The sequence below is a fragment of the Amphibalanus amphitrite genome, unplaced genomic scaffold (assembly GCF_019059575.1).
Source record: "Amphibalanus amphitrite isolate SeventyFive unplaced genomic scaffold, NRLGWU_Aamphi_draft 000159F_arrow, whole genome shotgun sequence".
NCBI lineage: Eukaryota > Metazoa > Arthropoda > Thecostraca > Balanomorpha > Balanidae > Amphibalanus > Amphibalanus amphitrite.
Genome location: NW_024881654.1, coordinates 108,755 through 134,612, shown reverse-complemented (window position 1 = coordinate 134,612; position 25,858 = coordinate 108,755). Strand labels below are relative to the sequence as shown.

The window sequence follows — 25,858 nt, the reverse complement described above, 5'->3', positions numbered from 1 at the left end:
CGGTCGCCCGCGCCTTCCTCGAGCACTGGGTCGCCCGATTCGGCGTTCCGTCCATCATCACGACGGACCGAGGTGCCCAGTTCGAGTCGGCCCTCTGGTCGGAGCTACAGCGATTCCTGGGCTGCCAGCGAACTCGGACGACGTCCTACCACCCGGCCTGCAACGGTATGGTGGAACGCCTGCATCGCCAGCTGAAGGCCAGCCTCCGTGCACACCAGGCTACGTCATGGACGGACGTGCTGCCGCTGGTGCTCCTGGGCATACGCTCCACCATCAAGGCGGACCTGCAGGCGACGTCAGCCGAGCTGGTGTACGGCTCCTCACTGCGGCTTCCCGGCGAGTTCTTCATCAGCAGCCAAGCCTCAGCAGCATCACCAGCCGGCTTCGTACAGGACCTGAAGCGCGCCATGTCTCAGGTGCGGCCGACACTCCCACGTCCGGTCCAGCGCGCCACGTACGTCCCGACGGCACTCCAGACGGCGACACACGTCTTCGTGCGCAGGGACTGTCACCGCTACCCGCTGGACGCTCCATACGACGGACCGTTCCCGGTTACCGAAAGGACCACCAAAACCATCACCATCGACCGTCGACAGAAAAAGGAGGTCATCAGCATCGACCGGTGTAAGGCCGCCTTCCTGGAGACGCCAGACGAATCCGGTCATCGACAGTCTGACCTGCCGACTGTGCAGCCGCACGGTACTCAGTCCAGCGGCCCGCCGGCCGCGCCACCGCTCAGCAATGAGCCCAGCGGCCCGGAGCTTCTGATCTACGGTGACGCACCAAATCGCCCTGCAGCCGTCGCTCGGGCTGACGCTGCACCATTGCAGCCTCAGCCGATACTACGGACGACCCGCTCCGGCCGCGTCATACGACCTCCGGTAAGATATCGCCATGTCACTTTTGTCCGCGACATGTCTGGCGAGGGGGTACTGTAGGGATCATCTACGCGATTTGTCATCTATGCGATTTGTCATTTCATGTTGTCATTTTCATTAATTGTCGCCGCTTTATTAATCAATCTGTTACCTGTTGTCAATTGCGCGTCAAGTTTGTTTGTTATTTGTAAACCGGCCTGCCGCTGGCCTCAACCTTCCTAGTAACCGCTGTGCCATACGCTTTAGAACATATCGTGCAAAGGTCACGGCGGCACCCCTGAGGCGGCCGCTGCCCGTACGTTTACGAGCCCATTGTCGTGACGTCACGCCTGTGAACAAAGGTCACGGTAGGGGCTCTCCCGGCAGCCGGACGGTGACTCATACGTTGAGCTTGTCTCTCGCCGCGCCTGCGGGCATATTGGTAGTACTAGGGACGGCCAGCATATGACCGCGGCTTTCGGCGACATTGTCAATTCGTTTCTCGACTCTGCTGTTCGCTACAAGACAAATACACATAGAAAACGGCTCGGGCATTTGGAGAAGAGCGGCTACTCTGAGGCGAGGGAAGAACACGGAGATTCACACAAACGACCTGACTAGGTTGCACCGGCCACAGTCGACCGAGGTGGGCTTCTGCGCCCTTAAAGACGCCTCTGACTGGCCATTGCGCTGACACCCTGGTCGGACCACGGTCATTGATCGGACCCTGCCACTGGTTCGTGCTCAGGCTGCCTTAGCGGGTAGACCTGCTCGACCAGACGCTCCACTGGTGGGCGAGTGCTCGGTTCCGACTTTCACCGCCGGTCCAACAGCGTTCTGCTGGTTCCCGCCGATCCGGTTACGACACCGCAAGTACCGTACCGACTCGGGCGTCCCAGGTGGGCGTAACGGTTACCACACCAGTTCGCGACCCCAGGCTCTGTCAGCCGTCGTACGGCTCTCGGACGGACACTCTAATAGATCAGCCACAGATCAATAGATTGTCACAGACCGTCCGTCCAGCCACGCGCTACCCACAGCGCCAGTACGACACCACTATCGGCGCGGCGATCTGGAGGACGCTGCTGGACATTGCCGAGCGCCGGCAGGTGACCCTGCAGTGGGTCCCTGCCCACTGCGGGCTGGCGGAGAACGAGCGCGCTGACGCCCTGGCCAAACAAGCGGCCACCCTGCCCCAGGGCGCCGTGCCCTCGGACGCTCGGTCCCTGACACGGGCAGTTCATCGGACGGCCACACGTCAGTGGCGCGAAAACTGGCCCGACTCCTTCTTCAAGACTATCTTCGGGAGCACCCTGCCGCTCCCCATCCCCGGAGAGGACCGAGAGGCCGCCATCTCGGTGCACCAGTTGAGGGCGGGCCACTGGGGCCGCTCGCTCCAATACCTGCACCGGATCGGCCGCCACCCCTCCGTGGCATGCCTGCAGTGCCCCGATAAGCGGTGCCCCGCGGCGCTCTGCGCCGTGTGCCGAGAGGAGGCGGACGTGCCGGAGCACGTCTTGCTCCGCTGCCCGGCCCTCGCTGGCGCCCGCCTGCGGCTAACTGGCAGCATCTACGTCGACCCGTCGCGGCTGCGGGACGCCGACCTGGTGGCTGCCTTGGAGGCCGGCTACCTTCGCCATAGGGAGCCTCTCGGCTATGGTCCTCCGTAAGGAGGTCCCAGGGGGAACAACAACATATAATGGATATCAACTTTATCAACCGTTTCCGTCATAGAAATGTTTCCGCAGATATACAAATATTATATTTTGTATTTGTTAAAGCGATTAAACAAAAAATAAAAAAACAGGTTTACTGTAAGTAAAAAAGCAAACTCTCGATAACAAATGTAATTAAAACTTATGACGTCATATCAATTACTGCGTTGCTTTTCCGGATTTGCAATTGAAAAAAGGACAAAGTCAAAAGTGACGCAGTGTCAACTTGTCAGAGCAAGGCCGGCAAGGCCCAAGGCCCTATATACCTATATACCAGGTAGGGTCGTCCGGCGATTCTACCTGATCGTGACGTCAGCTCGTGACGTCATCTGGGGGCACGTCTTGAAGTCCCGTTTAAGTCCTATGCAAATGGGCGATTTTTGAAGCGCTGTAGAACAAACTCTGCTAAAGCTAGCACAAAACTAAGTGCATCATCGGAAAGCCGAGACATTTTTCTTTGAATTTTCTACGAAGTGTTTTCCACTAAACCCATTAGTTTTTCAAAAAATGCGTAAAAAAGCTCCCATGCCTCCGCAGCCTCCCTTCCGCCGGCCGGCACGCCGTCGCGGTAGTGTAGTGGTTAGGATGCTTGCGCCGTAATCCAAAGATCGTGCGTTCGAATCTAGGCGCGGGTCGTACTTAAATCGAAATTGCACGCAGAATATGTGTTTTTTTCTTGATAAATCACTTATATTACAGCTAACCGTTCATAAAACTATCGATAACAATTGACTGAAACCCTTAATATAGAATACATTCTAATAAAACAAATTCAAATATGGCGGCCGTTGCGCCAGGCTCCGCCCCCGACTCCGCCCCTTCGTGTGACGTCATCTGTGCACTTGGACACACAGGGAGATAGGGGACGACATGGGCCTGGCAAGGCCGTAGGGCTGTGAAGGAGTATGAAGGCATGCTTCGTGAGTTTTGCTGGATGAATTTTTGAGTTGAATCTAAATCGGTTGACAATTTAAGTAGGTAGGTACCAGTAAAACGCCTTTTGGGCGAAGAACGAGTGAGCGAGATAGTGAGCCCTGCACGTGCGCAAGGGCGAGGGGGCTTGTGCAAAGCACCCTTCTAAGTTAACCAGTCGCTAGCGGTGTGCCAAATTTGAACGCAATTGGCCCAGCCATTCCTGAGATCTGGAAGCAGCATTCTGCACGTGCGCACGTGTAAGCGGGGTCCAAACTGACTTTTGCACGGCACCCTTGACCCTACTAACTTGTCCCCAACCGTGTACCAAATTTGAGCGCAATCGCCCCAGCCGCTCTCAAGATCTGGGAGCGCCCCCTGCACGTGCACACGTGCTGTAGCACCCCAACCTTAACACATGCAGATGAATTATCTGATGGAGACCTAACTGTGTACCGAGTTTCAATTCAATCAGCCCAACCGTTGTGCCGTTATTGAGGTTGCAAATTTGGGGGTTCTTAAAAAATGTCCAACTTTACCACGCGCCACGTGCGGTGGTTGGCAAGAACTCATTGTGGCCATCATACCACAGAACTTTTACGTCCAAGTGACATTCAGTAAAGAAGACCGCTTGTCAATCGGATGTCCCGTTACTAAGATATTAGCTTTTGAAGAGCGTCCCCACGGCTGGCCGACCGACTGCTCATACTCAGGATTTTCCCTTAACCCTCGCCCGCACATGGGGGGGGGGGGTGGTTGCCACCCCCCCCCCCAGGCAGTCTTTCTGCTCTGCACTCAACATTTTTAGAGCTAGAAGGCTGATTTTTCGTATAGCTGCTCGTCTATCCTTTCTTGATGTCCACTGAAAATTTCAAGTTCCTGTGATTTTTGGTTTCGGAGATATGACCTTCTTTTTCAGGTCATGTCATGACCCAAATGGCCAATTCTCAACATCTTGCGTTTGCCATGGGCCTTGTGAGCTTTTGACACCCTGATTTCGGCCTTTTTTGCCAGTCTTACCTCCCACCTATCATGGAACATGTTGTTCAACGATGTACAGGGGTCAAGGTCAGGGTCAAGGTCAACCTAGGTCATCTAAGATAATTGCGTTTTAGGCAAGCTGAATTTACTTTTTGTGAAGTTTTTTGACTGCATTTTTGGTAAAAGCTTCTCAGATCATGATTTCATGTGATATGGACCCAAAAACAATCGGTGCACACATCAGTATACACACAGACACACACAGACATACAAACACATATAATTGACTTTACCTAACTTGACCTGAAATGACCTCAGCAGCAAAATTCTGGTCGGATAGTGTGACAAAGAGGTTCTAGCTGGCTTGGCACCAGAAAACAGCATCGTCATCGGTATTTGATAAGCAGCGCACTTGATATCCAACGGTGACCCAAAACAGCAACATTTTTTAGTTTGACCTGACCTGGAAGGTCAATGACTGACCTGAGAAGGTAAAACTGGGTATCATTGGATTCGTCTCTTCCCAAAGAATCTTTTTGGTTTTTACTGCTAAGCTCTATCTCCAACAGGAACGAAATGGCGCGGGGGGGGGGGGGTGGCAACCCCCCCCCATGTGCGTTCTAGGATGGGAAAATGGCATGTGCGGGCGAGGGTTAATTCAGTATGAACTCGCTCGCTCGTAACTAGGTAGGTAGCTCAATCTGAATATGAAAATGCACAATGAGCTAACGCTTTATGGTGATTACGTCCTGGGCCTCGTTTCGTAAAGCCAAGGAGGAAAGGGAAAGAGCTGAGGGGCTTTGCCATAGATGCTGGCAAAAGCCTCCACGAAGGCATCGGCCATGGCTTTGGGGTGGTCAGTGACGGAGCCCGATGATAAGAGTTAAAGGTCCCGCAGAAGAGCGGAACTGTTTCGTCTTATGTAGATACTAGTGAAGAAGCTTTGGGTTGTCCCTCATCTTCTCCAAGAGTGATCGCTCGTAGTCGATTTGCGAGTTTGTTGCGAAGCTTCGTAATCGTTTGTTATAGTGGAGCAACGATGCTAGCAGTGTCTTGGCCTCGGGACTCGGGAGTTCCTGCCCAAGGACGTTCTCGCCTGCTTATAGGTTGACATGACCAAAGCTCTGTTCGCCCCCCGTTTATTCATCAGCAGGTTGCGAGCATGCTGCTACTTCTTGGCTCCTCATTGGTCGAATTCAAGTGGTCTATTCGTTAGACCAATGAGAGGCCAAGAAGCGCCAGCAATAACTTCCTTATTTGGGGAAAACCGACAGCATGCTGAGATATAAAAACAGTGCCCGAACAGAGCTCATGTTGAGGACCTTAGGTAATAGGTATTTCAGAGAAGGTGGTGGGTTTCTCTTCCATGGAACCTTGTTCTTAAGCTTTTTTTGTGTAGATCCCGGGATGAATTGGATATCAGCACTTCCAATATGTCCTGGAGACGTTGGTTCGAAGGCGCCATTCACAGATAAATAGGCTGAAGCTCAAGGTCCCAGTCAATTGTTGCCATATGGCGGTTGATCATGTCATATTTCCCGTGGTGCCACAATAGACAGTGCGAGTTCTCTGGAGACACCTCTAAGTCTTTGAAAAAACATAGCTGCAGTGGATGCTGCAATGATCGCATCCCGGAGGAGGGGCATTGACCATAACGTTCCCTATTCTGTCGTCCTCAGATGTGAGTATGAGGTCGAGGATGTTGCCTGATCGTGGAAAAGCCGTAAACTCATTGCACATAGATGCGCCATGCTCCACTCTTTCGATTGGGTCTATCACTAAACGAAGTATATACCTTTCGTGGCAACAAAATGCAAAAGTTTGCTTTTGGGGCAAATATAAACTTTTGGGTTTTGTTGCCAAACTGGATGGAAAATATATACGATGGTAATGCCAATCTAAGGTGCAGAGTCTCGCACGTCCTGCTGTTACGATTTCCGAGTGACCGATAGCATAGTATCCGCGTTATTCTCGGTTTTGTCGAAAAAAGAATACCTACCACGCAGTTTGCACTTTGCAGAGGGCTGTACCTTCAAGTTTCAGGCCTTGTTTGATGTCAACTGTGCTGCCATGTTTTGCAATTTGGCTATGTGTAATGTGAATTTTGCGATTTGCATATACTTTCACAATATTTTCGTTATTTGTATCCTTTTCATTTCAATTTCTTTCTCACCAGGATCAGGAACTCAAAATTCATCCCTTGGAAGGATGATTTATTATGATTATGAATACCTACAGTTGAGTTATGGAAAACTAAGCAAAAACAGGAGCTGAGAATGCATTGAAATTTGAAGGTGTCTCAATCACCAAAAAAGGTAGATGGGTGATGATTCCTTTGCAGATTCTTACCATGAATGATAGTGAAGCTGTAAGTAACCACAGCAGATGACGTGTTGCTCCCATCAGCAGTAATTAGTACCTAATTACTGTAAAATTTTCTCTTCAGATATCACCATTGGCTGGCTGAAGCCTAACAAGTGCATGGAGATTGTGGTTTATCGAAGATCTAATGATAAAAAATCAAGACATATCACACATGAGATTTGAGAAGCATTGACAAGTCTCACAGTTGTGTATCTTTTCGAAGGAATTGAAGAGCTGACAAAGGATGTCAACGTCGCGCGTGTTTTACGCCAGCGGTGCCGGCCCGGGCGCGGAGACGGTCGGCCGGCCTCGGCAGTCGCCGTTCGGTGGCGGAGCGCGCCGCTCGGCCGAGCCGGGCCCAGGGCGCGAGCGCCGTCCGCCGCAGCAGCTGTACGTGCCGCCGCGACACCGGCAGGGCGGCGCCAGCAGCGGCTTCAACCGCGCCTCGTCACCCGGCCTGTCCACCTGCTCGGAGATAGTCACCTCGTGGCGGGCGCGCGCCACGCCGCCGCGCGCCTCCTCGCCGGGCCCGCTGAGCCCGAGCGCGGCCCGTCCGCCGACCGGCCCGCGGCGGCGACTCTCGCAGCAGGCCAGTGACGGCGGCGGCGGCGGCGGCGGGGCGTGGCGACAGAGCGGCGACAGTCTGAGTCAGTCGCGGCCGTCCAGTCGACAGGGCAGTGTGGAGCCCGCCGGGTCGCCCCGCAAACGCTCCGGCCGACGGCGGCGGCGCAGCGGGCGCCGCTCGCGCTCCAAGTCCGGGGACCGGCCGGCCAGCGCCGCCGAGCCGATGTCGCCGTCACACGCGCCCTGGCGGCGCGACCACCGCGACTCGTGGGACGGCGGCCAGCCGCCGCGCCCGTCGTCACCGCGCGGCCCGGCCCGGCCCCGGTTCCAGCAGGTGTATGTGCCGCCGGCGCGGCGGGACGGCGAGAGTCCAGCTCCTCTGGCGGCGGCGCCGCGCCCCGAGCTGGACCGGCCCAGTCCGGCGCACCAGCCGCCGGGCGGCGGCCGCGGCCGGGGCGTCCACACGCCTCAGAGAGTCGCCTCGCCGGCACCGACTGCGGCGTACTCCCGGCCGAGTCCCGCGCCGCCGCCGCCGGGCGGCCCGCCGCGGCGACCGCCCGCCGGGGACGAGCCAGGCAGCACAGCCTCACTGGGAAGGCGTGGCAGCTCGCGGCGCCGGCGGCGCGGCCGCGACAGCGGCGCCGCGGCTCCGTCACCGGCGCCCGACCGCCGCTCCATGTCGCCCACCGATCTGATCGCCAGTTTGCAGCTGGAGGGTGCCGGGTCCGCACCGCTGGCGCCGGGGTCACCGGCCGGCCGCGCGCCCGCCCTCAGCGAGCCCCAGTCGCCCACAGACGTGATGGCCCACCTGGGCGTGCGGCCGAGCCCGCTGCTGGCGCGCACCGACAGCCTCGGACAGCTGGTCAACACCACCGACGACGAGAAGGTGACGCTGGGCGGCGGCCGCGGACGGGGCAGGGGCCGGCCGCGGGAACGCCAGCCCACCTCGCCCGGCCCGGCCGCCGCTGCCCTGCCCCAGTCGGACGAGGTCAAGGCGGCGCTGCGGCGCCCTCACAGCGCCCGGTCCAAAGAGCGCTGGGCGGACTCTGCGGATACCGAGCGTGGCCCGACGCCGACGCCTTCTAAGGTTATCGTGGGACCCTCTCCCGCTGGTATGTCCAATAAGTCTGGGTGTGATGTGTCGCCGCACCACGTCCAGGGCGCCATTGTTCGACAATCTCCGGAGCGGAGTGGGGGAGGACCGGGTCACATCAGTGCCGGGTCGGCCGGCTCCCAGCCCGCCGTCTCTCAATCCCCGCCGGCCACATCGTCACCACTAGAAGGCGTCGCTTCAGCGGCAACAGTGACACAACAGTCGGCAGTGTCACGTGCGCCACCTCTTGCCACCAGCGCAGAAGAACGGACGCCGCCTAGCCACCCAGATTCCTCTCAAGTGATGAATTCACCGCCGGAGCCCCCGTCCGCTGCTCCCGCCGACCCAGCGCCCGTAGCGCCCGCCCCGGACTCCGCACCCGCTGCTGTGGACGCCGAGGGTCCGGAACCGGCCGGCTGTCGCGCGGCCGAGCGGCCGGCCTCTGCGGAGCCGCCGGCGCCGGAGCGGACGCGGCGCCGCTCGTCCGCCTCGTTCAGCGGCCTCTTCAATCTGAGTCTGGACGAGCCGTTCGACTGGGCCGACGAGGTCGACGAGTGGGAGCGGCGCTTCAACGACGACGGAGAGGCCGCGGACTCGGAGCACAAGGTGGGTATGTCCGCTGTCGGCGGTGGACGGAGGCCGGGCTTTGTTAGGGGCTTAGGATTAGCGATTCGGGACAGAGATGTATTGTCCGGCCTGTACGGATTTGTCATGTAACGGGTTTGTATCGTGCGAAGGAGCAATTTTCCTGTGACATCGTGAGCGAGTCATTTCCGAAAAATAATGGGTTACATACTATTTTCCGTGTTATTCAGTTAGCTACTTCCTATTCAGCGAACACATTTAGTCTGCTTGTTGACCTTGATCACGTAGGGAAAGTGCAAATTATGGCTCTAAAGAAAAGGTGTACCACTACTAGTCTGCACTGCACTAACGTCAAGTTTGTTTGTATTGTCTGCCTCTTTCTTTCACCACTTACTCCAATGACGATGTGACCCGTGTCTGACCCGTATCCGACCTGTCACCAGGCGCCGGCCAGTCCGGTGAAGCGGCGACCGTCTGCCGGCGGTGGCGGCGGCCGGTCCCGCCGTCCCGACAGGCCCGAGGTCGGCGACGAGCCGCCGTCAGACCCGTCCCTGCCCGCTCACGTTATCGAGCTCTACAACTTCCCGTCTGGCTTCAGCAAGCAGGACTTCAACGTGGTGTTCGCCGACTTTGTGAGAAGTGGGTTCGATGTGCGGCCAGTGGACGACCGGCACGCGCTGGGCGTGTTCTCCAGCGCCGCCTGTGGTGAGTCCGCCCGCGGCGCGGCCATCCGCCTACCGGGCCCGGCGCTCAGACCAATTACTGCGAGGTAGCTGTCGTGCCGGCCGTATGCTATGCTTTTTGCGCGTTAGGAAACGGTTATATAGGATACCTTTGACGGCATTGACTTGGCATGGTGTAGTCTTGCAAAATGTGACAGGTTCGGTGGCTGGATTGTAGTGAAGAGCTACGTTAAATCGTCGCTCATAAAATTGTCACTGTTAAATTAGATACGAATAGCGCGACTTTCACTCCATTCGCTTTTTAAGGCCGATTGTTCGTCTATTTGCTGTGCATCTGACTAACGATAGACATTGGGTATGTTCCAGTGGCTCCTCCAACCTCCTCTAAGCTCCTCCAACCTCCTCTGGTTCCAAAAAATTGTTCCCGTCCCTCCTCCAAGCTCCTCTAAGCTCATCCCGATTCCACATCTCACCACCACTACTTGCCTCCACCCTCATCCCAAACGAAAGTTGGATTTCTGGATGAGGCTCTGCGTAGACATATTGGCGCACGTTATTCGAACTAATTGTACGTTAGATTTGAGCGACAAGGATATGATTGTAGGGACTGAGGAAGATAAGAAATTTTTGGATAGTAATTGTCAATATTTAGTCATATTTTTTATTTGAAAGCAATGCTGATCTCAAAATGAATTATGGCGCGCCATAAATCGCCAACCAAGAGCCCGCAAACAGCTGATTTCCTCGCAGAAACTTTCCCGTGACTCCTGTAGTTCGGCTTTCCACGAAGCTCATCCAACCTCCGCTGATATTTTTTTTTGCCACTGGAACATAGCCATGCCTAGTGTGCATCGTAGTCCAGTTGGACCAGCTGGCTCGTGCCGCTGGGCATGTCTCCCTGTCATTATATCAGCCCCGTCGCACGGGTGCGGTTCCGTCAGCTCCGTTCTACTATTGAACGGTTCCAGAGTGCTGCTAACCGCCCGTCCCCTCCCCCGCTATCTTTCCGCTGGACAGCGGCCGAGGCGCTGCGCCTGTGCCACCCGATGCTGCTGAGCCGGCCGCTTTCGAAGGCGACGGCCCGCTCTCGGCAGAAGGCGGCGGTGCCGGCCAACGCGCAACTGCCGCACCGGGCGCGGCCCGAGACCTCGGCGCTGCACGCCGGCCGAATGGTGGCCACCGCCCTGGGCGTGCACGCGCCCAGTGACGGCCGCGCTCGACAGCGCCGCGACCAGGAGCGGCGCAAACTGCGTGACGCTAAAGGTGCGCCGCGGGACGGCAGTGCCGCACAGGGAACTGTGACGATCAGAGAGTTAGCCGAGAGGGACTTTGACGAGCAGGGAGGAAGTCGGGAGGGACTGTCACGAGCAGGGAGGGAGCTGTGACGAACTGGGAGAGACCGGGACGGGATGGGTGAGACTGCGGCTGGTATCACTAGTCTCGCGGTCAGCACGCGTGCCAGGTTTTGCATTGTGCCCATCCTGTGTCGATTTGGTGGGGTGTTTTTCGTGCCAATTGAATCCCCCACGGTCTGACCAGTCTCCTGTATGTCCGCAGATAAGAAGCGTCTGGCCAACAAGCAGCGGGACGATGCGTGGGAGGGCCGCTTTTAACCGCCGTTTGGGCCGCCGAGGCTCAGTGGGGTAGCATCTTCGGAATGGCGCCGCCGCTGCCTCTACACAGAGCGTGTTTTGATGGATCTTCAATCAGTGTGATGGTTTATATGACCGGAATTCGGATTAGTAGTTACTATTTAGCACCATACGTGTCCCACATTTGATTGTTTTATCCCTATCATGCTTTGTTAGTTTTTACTGATATTTACATACATATAGGAAATCATGTGGTTTGGTAAGTAGTATGCCTTTTACACGGATGTTTTAATCACTGACGCTTGTGATTAATATTTAAGTTGTAGAGATGTATTGGTTTTGCTACCGTCGTAATTGGTTTATAGATGTGTTAAATGCGAATTTACTCTTAAGGACGCGTCGCATGGGCTAGTTCCTATTGCGTGCGGCGGGCATTCGGAGTGTTGACCGAGTTTACAGTGAGCTGTGCCGTCCGAGCGGTCAGGCCGTGGCGCGCAGGCCCAGCCCGGCGCGCCGTGTGGCCGCCGATGTTCCGGCGGGTTGGCCGGACCACTGGATGATCTGACAGGGCTGTGGCTCGTCCTCGTGTTGTTTGTACTGTCTGCCGCGCTCCCAGCGTGTACCAGTGCCGCGCTCCCCCGACCGCCTCCGAATCCGACAGCCATCCTCATCGTGAAATATCGAAAATCAAACGGCGCCACAGTTGGCACAGCGTGCCGTCTTATCTGAACGGGTGCCATTTGTCCATTATTGCGCAGTGTCCGCAGTCCGATATCAAAGTGCCAGACGAGCCGTTCAAGTACCTGGGAGTGTTCACCTCTTCAATGTGTGGCCGACCAAGCGCATGTGCGCAGGCGAATTTTTGTACAAATGTGATAAGGTTTACGTGACATCCGAAGTGTATAACGTTCCTGGATTATGAACAATACACTAAAGAACTCCGGCTTGTGCTGCTTTGAGTGAAGAGAACCATAATGTTGGCGAATTCCAACTGCATGTTGCTAGTATAGCACAAGCGGCAAGCATAGGCGGCGGAACGGGGAGGGCACCGGGGCCCCGTGCCCCCTTTGATTTTGGCATTTTAACATTAGCCCTATGGGCGTTGCATGGAAAGAATGGGACCAAAAGTCGGCATTGCCTCCCTTCCCCCCCCCCCCCCCCCCCTAAGGTGTTCCGCCGCTACTGGCGGCAAGCGCCGTCGAATGTCGATCAAGTGTCGAAAGCCATGACGGCGGAGCTCTCTGATGATACCCTGCTCTGATGCGCATCGAGCTAGAGACTTCTCCGCTGCGGTCTATGCCGATCATCATAGTAAGGTTGGCGTAGACATACACCAAGGGTGATACAATATTGGCGAATAAAGGGCATCTGAGGTCATGTCATGTCCCCCAAATGATCTTCGGTCGGCAGCCCTCGGCCAAAAATTACCTCGTACTCCACCCGTCCCATCAAAACGCACCACGCCGATTCCGGCAAGGATTCCGGCCAGGGGCGCGGGAACTACGTTCAGACTGGGGGGGGGGGGGGACACATAATAGAGATCAACCTAGGGTACCCCCAAATTTAGTTTTCTCACCGGTTTTAGGCCACTTATTTTTCATCCCATGGCTTTTTCAACAAAAAAGAAAACATTTGTAAAAAAAAGTGTGGTATTCCGTCTCAAAGCTGTGGGGCCATCGCCCCCACGGCCCCAGAGTTGGGGGGGGGGGGGGGCAAGCTGCCCCCACTGCCCCCCCCCCCCCGGCTCCCGCGCCTATGATTCCGGCTTTGGCCCCGGCCCTGCTTCCAGTGGCGGCGGAAGGTATTCTAGGATAGGGGTGCAAACGATATTGAAGCGCCCCTTCCCGCTGGGCGCCCCTTACCATATACACGGTTGTAGTAACACAAACAGTGAAGAGACGTTTGACAATGTGTTGTACCTGTTAACACGTTCTGAACTACAGTTTTTATGTAACGAGAAATAGTTAGGTACATTCCATAGCGTAAATGTAACCTTCATAATGTTCGTTTAGAAACAACCTCATCACCATACCATAAGATTCTCCGAATAAGGCATATCGAAAAGAGTTCCACGGTTCCAATACCTTCGTGTGGACTAGTGAATAAGGCGCCGAATCCATACTCGGTGACAGAGAATTGCAGGCCGGTAAGCAGCATGCCGCCTGGGCTGCACTGCACTATTGCAGTTACCGCCCCCGATAAATGTTACACAAACTAATTTCCTCTCGCATATCGGCCATCAGGCGCCCCTTTTTGTCGCATGGAGCCTGCAACGCTATAAGCCCTCATATGTTCGTGTTGGCGTTCGGAGGCTATCGCCTTCAAAGACGTCTCCATAAATGTTTCTTTTTCGTCCCACACACAGGCGCCCCTCTTTCGCATGCAGGCGCCCCTCTTCCGCATGGCGCGCTTCTCGAGTGGCTGCGCCCTCCTGGCCTTTATCGCCTGGCAAGATTATATTCGACGGGGTCGGCAGCATCTGCCTTTGTTTCAGATAAGGATGCCCTCCACTCTTCAGCATATCAAAAGATACTTTTCCCACGTCATTGCCACCCTCTTCGTGTCACAAGTGCCTTTATCAGTTGCGGTGTCGCACTGCTCAGCTTTATGGCTGCCGCACCTCTTAACTTCCTGCCTCCTCTACAGATTTTCGAGGCGCCCCTTTCCATAACTTTAGGGTGCAGCTGCCCCCCTTGCCCCCCTGCTTCCGCCGCCACTGCCTGCTTCACCGATGATAGCAGCACGCTGCTATTACAGACGTGTCAAATTGGGTTTCCATGGAGACGTCAACAAGCCTATTCCAAAAACACCTCGCGAAATGAAATAGCAGCGTACTGCTATCGGTGAAACCAAGGCCATATATCACACTATGATATAGTGGCCTTGGATATAGTGTGAAATAGGGCCCCGGGGGAATTCCCCACTCGCCCCGTAAGTATGACGTCACAGGGATGACGTAACATGATAAGGAGGAAACTTTGAACAAACTTAAAACAGATTCTAATGATGTCATAAGACTTACCAGGCTTTCTATTTGTTTTACGCTTTCAAGCTCGGCAAAGAGTTATTTTTTATATTTTTTACATCTAAAAATAATAATATTTGAATGGTAACAACGTTGCTATTAACACAAAACCACAAAACTAATTTTGGAAATGTTGTCTTATTTTGCTAAGCGAAAAGTCTTTTGCAGGTATTTGATGATGTCATCAGACCAAAGACAGAGACTTCCAGCGATTTCTCGTAGCCATTCAGGCATCTTTGAGTGCATTCCTTTTGGCATCGGAACGTTTACAAGCAACGTGATTCGGGCTCTGGTATTAACTGGATAATTCGCCAGCTGACGCCGTATGGTGGCGCTAGTGGAGCAGCACCATATGACGTCAGCAGAAAACACCGTGAGCAGCTATGAAATGGGAACGAGCACCACGGAAATATCGAAAGGTGATGGACATGTACTGACTTTGGTCATTCAAGTACCACCAACACCCAAGGCCATCTATAGAAGGTACAGTCACTCCCCCGCCGACCAATCAGAGACAGATCCTGAGTGACGTCACCCCTGATGCTCGCAAGGGGTACTCCATTCCTTTGCAACGTAAAAATGACTAACTTCATTTGAAGATTATTGATGGCACTCTACACATACCGCTCAGCCGTTGATGTCAATGGAAAGCTCAACTAATTTTCCAGCGACAAAAAAGAGCAGCAATATGCTAAGAAATGGCCGGTTTTGAAGATATAGACGATTTAAAAACCCTCTGCAGCAGCAGGAAAGCAACGTAAAAACGCATCGAGCTTATATTTTTACTATGGATAATTCATTTTTAAGTAAGTTTTTAGTTATGCTATAGATTTAAGTTACAACTTTATTACAATATTTTCATTACTTGGAACTTTATTTCAAAATAATATTTTCAAAAATGGCAGTTGTTGGCCAGTAGCTTGGGAGCGATTGTGGCGCACCGCGCCATTAATTGTCCTGAGACCCCCTTATGATGTCATCAAAAGTGGAGTGACATGGGCCTGACCAACACCATACAAAAACCATATAATATTATCAAGACTGATTCTGGAATCGATTTGTTCGGGTATTTAAAACACACAAAAAATGTTTGTTACCGAATTCTGAAACAGTATAAGGATATTCTTGTTCCTTACTTTTGCCTTGTGGAGTACTTTTACTTGCTTTCTAGTGCGCCCATCACTATCTTGAAATCTGGATTGCAACGCTGTAGGAAAACTTTATTTCATTTGTCATTTCTTCCACTTTTGAGCAGTGATAATTTATTTGGGTTTATACATTCAATAATGAAGACGGCTCCTAACTTTTTAGGGATCTGCAGTGGCTCTGAGAGTAAAATCAGATATTTTCTAGAAACTTGAGGCCACTATTTTCTTATATGCTAGATAATATACAAATATTGACATGTAAAGAATGATACGGGTGTATAATTCTGCATAAATATCAATTCAAAGTATTTAAATTTTTCAAGAACCTTTTTAATTCTTCCATAATGACTTCTTTCAATACAAGCTGGAAGCAATTTCAATCAATAAAGCAGCACAAGGCAGTACATTGAGCTACAATGATCCATAACCAATCGGCACCTGCAATTTGATTGATCTTCGAGATGTACCCTGCCTGTTTCCTGACTTTCCCTTTTCGTTGTACTGGGTGAAGTGAATATTCTGTGAATATTCTTCTGACAGTCAGTTTTTAATCCTACATTATGTTGTCAATCAGATTTAATTGGTTCAAAAACCGTCGTAGTCCGTCTCATTCGCAGTCTACATCTCCACATGCGCACCCATACATGCTCAAAATTTTCACTACGTATGTACTATGTACCCTGCAGCGTATCCTGATGAAAAATGTTTTGTTGAAATCAGAGACACTTCCCAAGGTAGGCCATAGTACATGGCCATATATTTAAGTCAAAACAGATAAACAGATAAACACAATTCCAATCATCAAGTCAACCAGCATCGACAATCTGCACATAAGTTCTAAACCTATTGTAAGACTACTTTGTATTCAAACTTTGTATTGCAGAAGGGTGGAAGCTGCATGGAATTATGCGACAATTTCAGCGTGCATCCACGCTCGAAAGAGCAGGGTTAATTGTAACAATGTCAATACCATAATAACGTAATTGTAGGTGTTGTGATTCGGTTGTCTCTTGTCTGTGCTGGCCATTGCGCGGGCGGTCCAGCGGCGGAACTCGGCTTCGCCGCCGTGGCGCGCTGGCAGTTGCTTCTTCTTCTTCTTCTGCATCCCATTGCCAACCCGCTCAGGGGGGCGGCGGCGCAGGCGGGTCGAGCGGCGGCTCGGTCCGCCCAACATCCTCGATGAAGGTGACGACCTTCGTCGCCGGGCCGCCGAGGACGTCGACCAGGCGAGGGTCGACACCCCAGCGGCGGCGGCGGGCCGCCTCATAGGCCGGACAATCGGTCAGTAGGTGCGCCGCGCGGTCGGGCTCCCCGCACGCGGGGCATTCGTCGTCGGCTTCCGGGCCAATCTTGTGGAGCGTGTCACGGGTCAGCGGTGATGTGCCGGTCCTCAGCTGGGACAGCGTCACCGACCCCAGCGCGCCAGGGAGTCGTGGCCAGGCGTGGGGTCCGGGTGCGGGTGGGCAGCGGTTGCCCTCTGTCGCGACAGCTCCCGGACATGGCGCGTGACGGCGGCCCGCGCACTCGACAGGTCGATCGGTGCGCTGTCTTGGTCGCCCGCCGTGGCCTCGCCAGCCAGGAGGTCGGCGGTTTCGTTGCCGTCCAGCCCGGCATGGCCTGGCACCCACTGGAGCACCGTCTCGGTGCCGTTCTCGGTGAGGGTGCTCAGCACTCAGCAGCCTCCACACCTCGGCGGCCAGGGCCATGGTCTGGTTAGCTGGGCCGCGGCCAAGTAGTTGGAGCCCAGACCTTGAGTCGGTGAGGAGGCGGACCGACTTGGTCGATGCCAACTCCCCGTCCTCCAGGCCGGCCACAGCCGCGAACGCCTCGCGCATGGCGGTCAGTTCTGCTCTTAGGCTGGAGCAGACCGCCCCTGCAGGAGCGCGCACGGTCTCTTCTCTGTTGAGGTGGTGGAACTGGATCAGCGCCTGCGCCGCCCTGTTCCGTCCGCCGCGAGCCGAGCCGTCCGACCAGATAGTGACGTCCGGGTGCGGGAGCTCTGCAATGGCTCGCAGGGCAGCTTCCCTGCGGACTGCAGGCGGGTCCGACCGGCGGGTGGCCACGGGCAGGTCCACCCTGAAGGTGATGCCGCTGCGGTGGCCCAGCCATGGCGGGTCGCAGCTGTAGAACGCCGAACCTGTAACACAATAGAATTGCAATTGTAACAAAGACCTGCATGGTCAGCACACATCTGTCATCTGCAGTGACTGTCATCCCAAGTTGGTATGAATTGGCACAAAGTTGGGTCATGGTAGCACTAGCAGACGTAGCACAAGCTGTTGTGATATGCCATACCGTAGGACTAGGTCGTAGGTTGTAAATTTTAGGTTTAAGGCTGTAGGTTGTAGGTCAGGTTAGGTAAGGTTTGGTTAGAAAGACCCATTCTCGTGCATCGGGCAGCTTGTGCTACATCTACCTTACCAATACCCAATTTGGATTCCCAAAATTGATGGCAAACAGGCTTTTTGTATAACAAGTGTGGTTAATTGTTCTAATCCCCGCTGCAATGTGAGGGTAACTGCTTTTCTACAATCACAAAATTTGAATTCATATAGGTAGGTGTTTACATGTTCAGAAAATGATACAAAATATGACACGATTATAGCTGCAACTGGATAATGGATACCAACCTCAACTAAAAGTTTCTGCAGCCTTATAACCTAACAAATGACTAAATTGCCAAAATAAATCCCTTAGTACAATAGCTTGACTCTAAAAAATAACAGAAATTTTGCATGCAGACCCTCTGAAATGGAGGGTTTATGAAAAGTAACAAAAATAAACATTCACCAATATCAATATGTTGTTATAAATTTCATATGTAGCATAAGCGCCAATACTGCCTTCATTTACAATGTTGCTACTGTTTTCCACTCACAAACGCTGCCCTCCGTGGACAGCAGCAGCAGCAGTGAAACGTCACCCGTGGTGTGACATCATCACCCATGACGTAATGGAAATCCAGTTGTTACCAAGGCCCCGTGATTCAACTTGTTTTGCATCCAGAAATCCAATGGTAAGTTGTAGGTTTCGATAGTTTACTGATTCATCATTAATTTATCATTCATTACATAACAACAATTCAAATTGATTCATGAAGAAGCACTTTCAGTTTCATGATGGTCGTATAAAGATCGCCAAGCTTGAGGTGCGCCACAGCTTCCATGCCGACTCAGACTCGAGCCTGTTTCTAGTTCTGCATGTTATCTGATAAGTATATTTGCAATGCCTCGGAACGTGCAATGGGTCATATCAGGCAAGAAAGAAAGACCTTTTGGGCTTTGACGGCGACCTTTTAGATGGCTACCTTACCTACGAACCGCCTGCAAATGACTGATGCCTGGAGTCGTATTCTCCTTGTCAGATTTCTTAGAAAGGGACTACAAAATGCTGAAATTTGATGTACTAGCCTCCAAAATAAATTTTCATGTTCTCCTGTATCAGTTACAGTATAAACTATTAGTCATACCTGAGGGCTGTTCCGTTCAGGTCCCAGCAGCAGAGATCTGTGCTGCGTGCGTCAGACTTGGGTGACGTCGGGCGCCTCGTTCTGCCCACTCTCTGCCGGCACACAGAGGTCGAGCGTCACTGCAGCCTATTTCACTCGTGGTGAACCGTTGCATGGGTGGACTGGTGATTGTCGCCCAAATAACTGTTAAATTGCATTCAAATGTGGTTAATAGCAATGTGTCACTGAAAACGGTGATGACACCTGAAAAAACAGCATACAAACCGCTTACAATAAGAAAAATTGGACTGTAAATTTTAATCCGCGCCACTTTCGTCTCCTGTAGCACCTAATTTCTGGCTGCAGGAAAACGAAGTGTGCTTCAGTAGGTGACGTCACACAGGCGATGACGTGGTGTGGGCGGGACTAACGGGCTGCGTAGCCCTTACTGTGCATGCGTGCTGCAGCATATTTCATTTTGGCTACACAGCCGAACAGCCCTAGGAGCTACACCCGGCATGGCTTCATGCGCCACAGGTAGCCTTGCCTATGCCGATTATGTATCACATAGGCGGGGGAATGGGGAGGGCACCGGGGCATCGTGCCCCGGGATGGATTTCAGAGGGGTGTTCACGGCCACCGCAAACTGCTGAGTGCGGTGTGTGCGGTGTGTGTAGCAGGCGTGGGGGTAGGGGATGGGTAGGCGGTTCTGACGTCACGGCTGCATGCGGTGGACGGTCCGCTGTGGCCTGTCCGGACCGGCCACAGCGATCGCTGTGTGCGGTGACGTAAGGCTGACGTAGGGACGCAGTGGGCGGAGTTTGGAGGCTGTGTACTGTCCGACACCACTTTGCACAGAGGCTTTGTAGTTAATTTATTTACAAAAACGAATTCAATGATCTTTGAAATTAGCAAACACATTTTTACTCGCAATCTCAAACAAAAGTAGAATTTATTCGCGTTTCATTAATTTAATCAGCTGGCACCCATCACCCATCGTCCTCGATGTAGTTGAACTTGGCGCACTAAGGGTGTTCGAAAATTGTGACGCTTACTTGTTGCTACGGCGACCGGGCAGTACCTACGCTTTTATTCGTCAACAAGTGCTTGCGGAGCTGCCGCTCACACTTTTGAACACAGTCTTTATGCGTCAGTTTGTGTGACGCGTAATATTTGAAACTTGTTTCGTGAGGCTCCAAAACTATTCAATTCATCAACTTCAAAAGAAGTGTTTTGTAAAATTTACTATGTTTTTTTGGGCTTAATTGCTAGCTCCATTCATCCTAACAACTAGGAATAGGTATGTGATGTTTGTAGTACCATAGGATAATGCTGCATTTGTTTGTGTTTCAGCGATGACCTCATCATTGGACAGCAGTCTTCTGCTGTTCTCTCCGGACGATGAGGTCCTGGAGCAGGTCAAGGTCGACATCGGATTTCAGAATCTGTCACAAGACTGGGACAGCTACATGGATCCTGTAGAGCACCCACTGAAGGAGCACCAGCTGTCGGAATTGGAGGTGAGAAACATGCAACTCCCATAGGTGTGTTCATGCCAATCTCTTCAATCAGATATGTTCAGCTTTTCTAGTGACTGCGTGCGTAGAGATTGCTATTCATGCATTCCAAATTCTAGCCAATGGCTGCAGGCTCTGCTGCTCTCAATAGTTCAGAGTTATTTGGTGTCCCAAGAATCTTACTGTATCACGGCTTACGGGGTCGGGAACGGATCAGCGGCGAACGATACTGGGATGCTGGAGGTCGGGAATTTTGCCGCACGTTAAGTGACCGGTCTTTAAAAATTTGATCACATCTCTCGTGCGCAAAATCAGTTGTGTTTTATGGTGCCGTGTCAAAAGTGTGATTTATATACCTAGACTGCAGCTCACAAGATACTCATCAGTGGAAAACCTTCCGAACTGACCTCACAATATATAGGCCTAGGGCCTTCACCTCACTTTTTCAGCGCTTTTCCGACGTGCGCAGTTGTGACTGTCGGACTAGACAGGACGGGACGGGCGTCTTCGGCCGCCGGCTTTCCGAACCGTGACCGGACAGCGAGCCTTTAGTTGTCGAGCTGTGACACTGTTCAACCGCCTACCTATCGAAACCCGAGCGCTAGGCCCGTCTGCCTTTAGCCCGCGCCCCGCTTGGGCTCTTGGATTTCACGCCCTGGGGGGGAGGGGAATTGAACAGTAACACCCCTTTTCTAACTTAGCTCCCGGGTCACGTAGCGACACGCCGCAGGTGGTGTTCTATGAGCACCAAAAATAATGACTAAATAACTTCGGTCTTTTTTTAGTTCAGGTCAAAGGTTAAGTCATAAGAGGTCATCGAAGGTCAAAAACCGCCAATTTTCAATTCAATTTCGACAGTGTTCAACAAACCGGCGCATAACTCGGAAACGAATAGAGCTGTAGCGCTGCAGAAAAGCGCATTCGATAGCTCTTTGAACACTCTTTCTGTAGGCTCCCCTCAGATTTGAACTAAGGTCAACAGTTGAGCCTGCAGAGGGCAAAAACTGCCAAATTGTTTTTTTTGCGGAAAGTTTTCCTGCAATAACTTTTAAGTCAAAATTTGCACGAGCTAACTTTTACTGGCATCGTGTTCCTCTTGTCGAGACGCGTCGATTAAAGTGACCATCCCACTTGAACATTAGTTTTGAGTTTAGATAGCCAAAATGGGGTCCCTGGCTTACATTTACCGGTTTGAGCACTCACAACATCGTGAAATGCCTCAAATCGAAAATATCTAATTTCAAAGTTGCAGCACTTTGGATTAAAAGGGGCTAATGCATTTGAATGCCCCCTCTGAATGTGTGACGTCAGCGCAGATCTAACGATTTTAAATATTTTACTAAAACGTATGGCACCGCTTTGCGCGCAACAAGTGCCGCACTTTCAGCTGCCAAACTACTGCTTCCAAATAAAGTCGCTAGGAACAGCGGCGATCCCAAAAAGTAAACAAAAGTGAGAGTCTAATCTCTTGAAAACCGGTGAATATTTTTCGGTGAAATTTGGTAGATATTCGTTTTCGCTCTTTCTAAACCGAGCGACATCACTTTCATGCCAATTCATTAACTTTTTGAAGGTAGGGGAGTCCCTTTAAGTTATTATTTGACTTTGCAAGGTCAATTTAAATAATCTTTTTTCTTAATTAACGTGATGGTGATCTCAGGTCCAAGTCATGACCTGACCGGGAAAGGTCATGTTGCATATCAGTCGATCTGTATCGTCGAGCTGAACACACTTAAGACATTTTTAACGCTCTAGCAAGCCTCTATCAAAAGTTATTAGCGAAAAACGGCTAGATATTATTTGACATGAGATGATCTCGGACAAAACAAGGGGTCACGGTTACCATTTCCGGTTCAGTGTGTCATGCTTACTTGTAGTTCAATGTTTGAAAGTGTTTCGAATGATGTTCGTCCAAAAGAGGCTGCTTTCAACTTTCTCCCATTAATTTACAATTGAGAAGTCACAAAATTGAGTTGACCTTAGGCACCGATATGAAACTTCCGAGATATACAGATAACTTCCGAGTTATACATTTCGTACGTAATGCTGCTCTTAGCAATTGCTGAAAGTTTCAAAGTGATCGGTCTCTCGATGTAGCTGTACCAGGCATTTAAACTTTTAATGATGTGAGGTCACTTGGCGTGACCTGGTGACCTGACCCTGAGTGACCTTGGTCTGAAATTTTCACAGAATGTGCAGGAAGCGCCGCTGTTTTGAGATATTTGCAAAAAACGCAAGAGAGGTGTTCAACCCCCCGCCCGCGCCCATTAGGGGGCGGTTTGAAGCGCTTTCACTGTCACTCCGCTCTGTGCAGCGCGCCTGATCGGCCACCTCCCGCTGCCGTTTCAGCCGGCGCCGGCCGAGGCGAAGGAGGAGCCCACGCCGCCGGCGCAGAAGCAGGTGTCGGTGCAGCCGGTGGCCAACTCTGTGCCGGTGCTGGACGGCTGGCCGGGCGTGCATCAGTTCCAGGTGACGGTGCGCCGGCGGCCCGAGCAGGCCGGCCGTCAGCTGCCCTACGTCTACAGCGCCGACGGCGCGAAGCTGTACACCGACATGATGGTGGCCGTGCCGTTCAGCTTCACCTACAGCGGTGTGGCCGACCCGAGCGCGCTGCGCATCCGCGCGCTGCCCATCTACCGCGAGTCCCACCACATCCAGACGCCGGTACGCCGGTGCGCCATCCACCGCGAGCCGCAGGACCCGTCCAACGACACCGGACACATGATGCACGTGGTGCGGGCCGATCACCACCACGCCAGGTTGGTAATGCATTATACAAACACTTGGCTCATGCAATTATTATTTAGTACCAACCGGCAGGTGGAAGCTCGTCATATCAGTGTCCCAAAATTTGTAGATGTGGGTGGGAAACGACATCCAAATGCAAATCATTTTCCACTCTCACCTCCAGTTTTCAAGCCCAATTTTCCACTTCCAATTCCACCGAGAAGGAGCAATTGCGGGAATGGTTGTTTTACATCTGTCACAATTGTAGATAGATTAATGTTTTTGATCATTTTCCCACTCTTTTTGGGCCTTACCTGACCGACAATTTTTCACTCTCATCCTTTTTTTGGGTCAGCAATTTTCCCCCCTGACACCCAAGCAAAAATATGATTTTGGTACACTGCGTCATATGATATTTTCTTTTTATCTAGCTGGCGTCTCATTCTTTAAGCATACCACCGAATAAATAGGAAATATTTTCCCTATATATTGATTGATGATAAGCTCTCTCAGCATTGTTTGTAGCACTTAAATATTTTCTTCGTTATTATTTTCTTCTGAACGTGTTGTAAACTGTGATCATTTGCTGAGATGTGAGCTCTGACCGGCTCCTGTCTGTCGCCGACAGCTACCACGTGGAGCAGGAGCGGTGCAGCGTCACCGTGCCGCTGGAGGCGCCCGAGCCCGGCACCGACCACTACCAGGTGCTCTTCAAGTTCGCCTGTATGAACACCTGCGTGGGCGGCATCAACCGTCGGCGGCTGATGCTGGTACTGACGCTGGAGGAGCGCGCCTCGGGCCGCACACTCGGCAGACAGGCCGTGGAGGTGAAGGTGTGCCGCTGCCCCCACCGCGACTGGCGCGCCGACGAGAAGCGCAAGGGCTCCGAGCAGGCGCAGCCCAAGGCGAGCAAACGGCCGCGCCGCGAGCCGTCCCCGCCGCCACCCTCCAACGGCCAGCAGCAGCTCTACGTGGTGGTACGTGGGCGCGCCGCGCCGGACGGCTCAGAGCTGTGGCACCCGGCCGACGCGCGATATCATGTGGAATATGCCCAATCGACGACTGATAACGAGTGATAACGATAACGCCTTAGGCTCACCACTGAATGGGGGGGGGGGGGTTGTTAGTGCGTTGCTTTGTTTTCTTGTCAAGTATATTTAGAATGTATGTACTTCGTTTTTCGGTCGTCTTTTGTTATTTGAAGCCATGCAATGAATCTAGAAATCTCTTACACTTATTGATAACTTGGTTTCAGTAACTCTTATACTTATTGATAGATAAATACTTATTGGGTTGTTCAGTCATGACCCTGAAGAGTGAAGAGTGAGACATTTTTGCTCTGTATGGATTGTCCCCACCTTGTCTCCGGTGCTGATACGTTTCTAGTGGCGGCTGTTCTGACTGTGTAATTCTGTTGGCAGGCGGACGACCCGGCGATGTACCGATACCTGGTGGAGGCGCGCGAGTCCCTGCTGCGCTACCGGCGCTCGGTGCTGGCCGAGCAGGCGCCGCCGGCACCGCTCAGCCGCCAGGACACGGCGCCAGTCAAGCCCGAATACCGCTAGACGGCCGACGGCTGGGTGCCGATGACGGCGACGGATGGGTGCTGATGACGACCACGGCCACGGGTGGCTGCCGATGACGGCGACGGGCCGCGGACTAGGAGCGAGGATTGGAGAGGCCATGATTACTCCCCCGCACAGAAGTGCTTTGAGTTTTGTTTCTGGAGCGAAAGGTTCATGGATGCTGCCACGTAGCACTAAGCTAATTTAAGTACCGAGCGAAGCAACTCGGTAACGTATAGTTAATATCAACGAGCTGCACTGACTCGTAGTGGCTGTATTTTCGAATGTTTGTTGATCTTAGTTGCTTGTAAGTCTTTCTTATGATGCATGTTATGTAAAGAGTGTAAACGCAGTCCAGTACTGGGCCGTCGAATTGTCGTAAATTTTATGTACATACTTTATCCTTTGCGCGTAGGCATTGATTGCTGGTCAGTTTTCCACATGCATTGTGTCGATGCACGCTCGTTACAGATTTAGATTCAGCATTGTGTGGCGGGAAGTGGGGCCAGGTTAGACGCACTTGTTGAGAATCAGTCGTGGTGCACGTCTTGCGTTTATAAAGAAACTGTTGAAGCTCGAGGTGAATGCTGAGGCCTGTGAATAAACTTTACCTTCTGACATGTTTGTGCTTAGTTCTTTGTAACCTTCCGATGATGGCGAGGAGATGCGCCCGGACTGCATTGGCCATAGACGTTCTAACCCGTATCGGTCTACATAGCCTTGTCTGAATCCACCGTCTTCTGTATGATGATATGGGCAAATGGTAGGTCAGGTCCAAAACGGCTGCGGGTGCAAAGCTCAAGACTGTTCGCGGTGCCGCGGTGTTTGCGGAATGGATCTGGAGTAACCGCCTGCATATCACCAGTCACCACTGGCATCTGGAGCTGGTGAACGCAGATTGGTAACGGCCCACGACCTCAAATAAATGGCACTTCAATCAGACTCAAGGTTCAAGGTTCATGACCTTCACTCTTCAGCACAAGAAACTCATGGCTGGGATAGTTGGAAATACGACCAGCAGATTCACGGACATGCTGCCGTGCGTCTCCACTGCATCACATCCCGAATCTGCTGCTAGCAGA

The 25,858-nt window shown here is 52.6% G+C and overlaps 2 protein-coding genes across 13 annotated transcripts; both read left to right on the top strand.

The window, feature by feature from the left end:
• Positions 1-3,463: 3,463 nt before the first annotated feature.
• On the top strand, positions 3,464-12,289 carry LOC122383254 (basic proline-rich protein-like). Its single transcript, XM_043369492.1, has 5 exons — positions 3,464-3,550; positions 6,912-9,092; positions 9,515-9,776; positions 10,772-11,017; positions 11,312-12,289. Exons 2-5 carry the CDS (start codon positions 7,074-7,076, stop codon positions 11,365-11,367), a joined length of 2,583 nt encoding a protein of 860 aa, XP_043225427.1. The 5' UTR covers positions 3,464-3,550; positions 6,912-7,073; the 3' UTR covers positions 11,368-12,289.
• A 2,241-nt stretch (positions 12,290-14,530) lies between these two features.
• LOC122383253 (cellular tumor antigen p53-like) lies at positions 14,531-25,394 on the top strand. Of its 12 annotated transcripts, none has more exons than XM_043369480.1 (6): positions 14,531-14,647; positions 18,500-18,535; positions 20,321-20,487; positions 22,834-23,243; positions 23,840-24,188; positions 24,633-25,394. In XM_043369480.1, the coding sequence occupies exons 3-6, from the start codon at positions 20,323-20,325 to the stop codon at positions 24,774-24,776; spliced, it is 1,068 nt and encodes a 355-aa protein (XP_043225415.1). In that variant the 5' UTR covers positions 14,531-14,647; positions 18,500-18,535; positions 20,321-20,322; the 3' UTR covers positions 24,777-25,394. The 12 variants fall into 12 exon arrangements, with proteins under 12 accessions (XP_043225415.1, XP_043225417.1, XP_043225422.1 ...); XM_043369487.1 differs by lacking the exons at positions 14,531-14,647; positions 18,500-18,535 and adding an exon at positions 18,730-18,775 and having other exon boundaries at positions 23,840-24,125; positions 24,180-24,188; XM_043369482.1 differs by lacking the exon at positions 18,500-18,535 and having other exon boundaries at positions 14,617-14,854.
• Positions 25,395-25,858: the final 464 nt, after the last annotated feature.

Excerpts from the sequence above, each read along its gene's own strand:
- LOC122383254 (XM_043369492.1), top strand. The coding sequence starts at position 7,074 with ATGTCAACGTCGCGCGTGTTTTACGCCAGCGGTGCCGGCCCGGGCGCG. Across the intron at positions 9,093-9,514 it reads CCGCGGACTCGGAGCACAAG|GCGCCGGCCAGTCCGGTGAA; the intron begins GTGGGTATGTCC and ends ACCTGTCACCAG. Across the intron at positions 9,777-10,771 it reads GTTCTCCAGCGCCGCCTGTG|CGGCCGAGGCGCTGCGCCTG; the intron begins GTGAGTCCGCCC and ends TCCGCTGGACAG.
- LOC122383253 (XM_043369479.1), top strand. The coding sequence starts at position 18,745 with ATGCCTCGGAACGTGCAATGGGTCATATCAG. Across the intron at positions 23,244-23,839 it reads GCCGATCACCACCACGCCAG|CTACCACGTGGAGCAGGAGC; the intron begins GTTGGTAATGCA and ends TGTCGCCGACAG. Across the intron at positions 24,189-24,632 it reads AGCAGCAGCTCTACGTGGTG|GCGGACGACCCGGCGATGTA; the intron begins GTACGTGGGCGC and ends TTCTGTTGGCAG.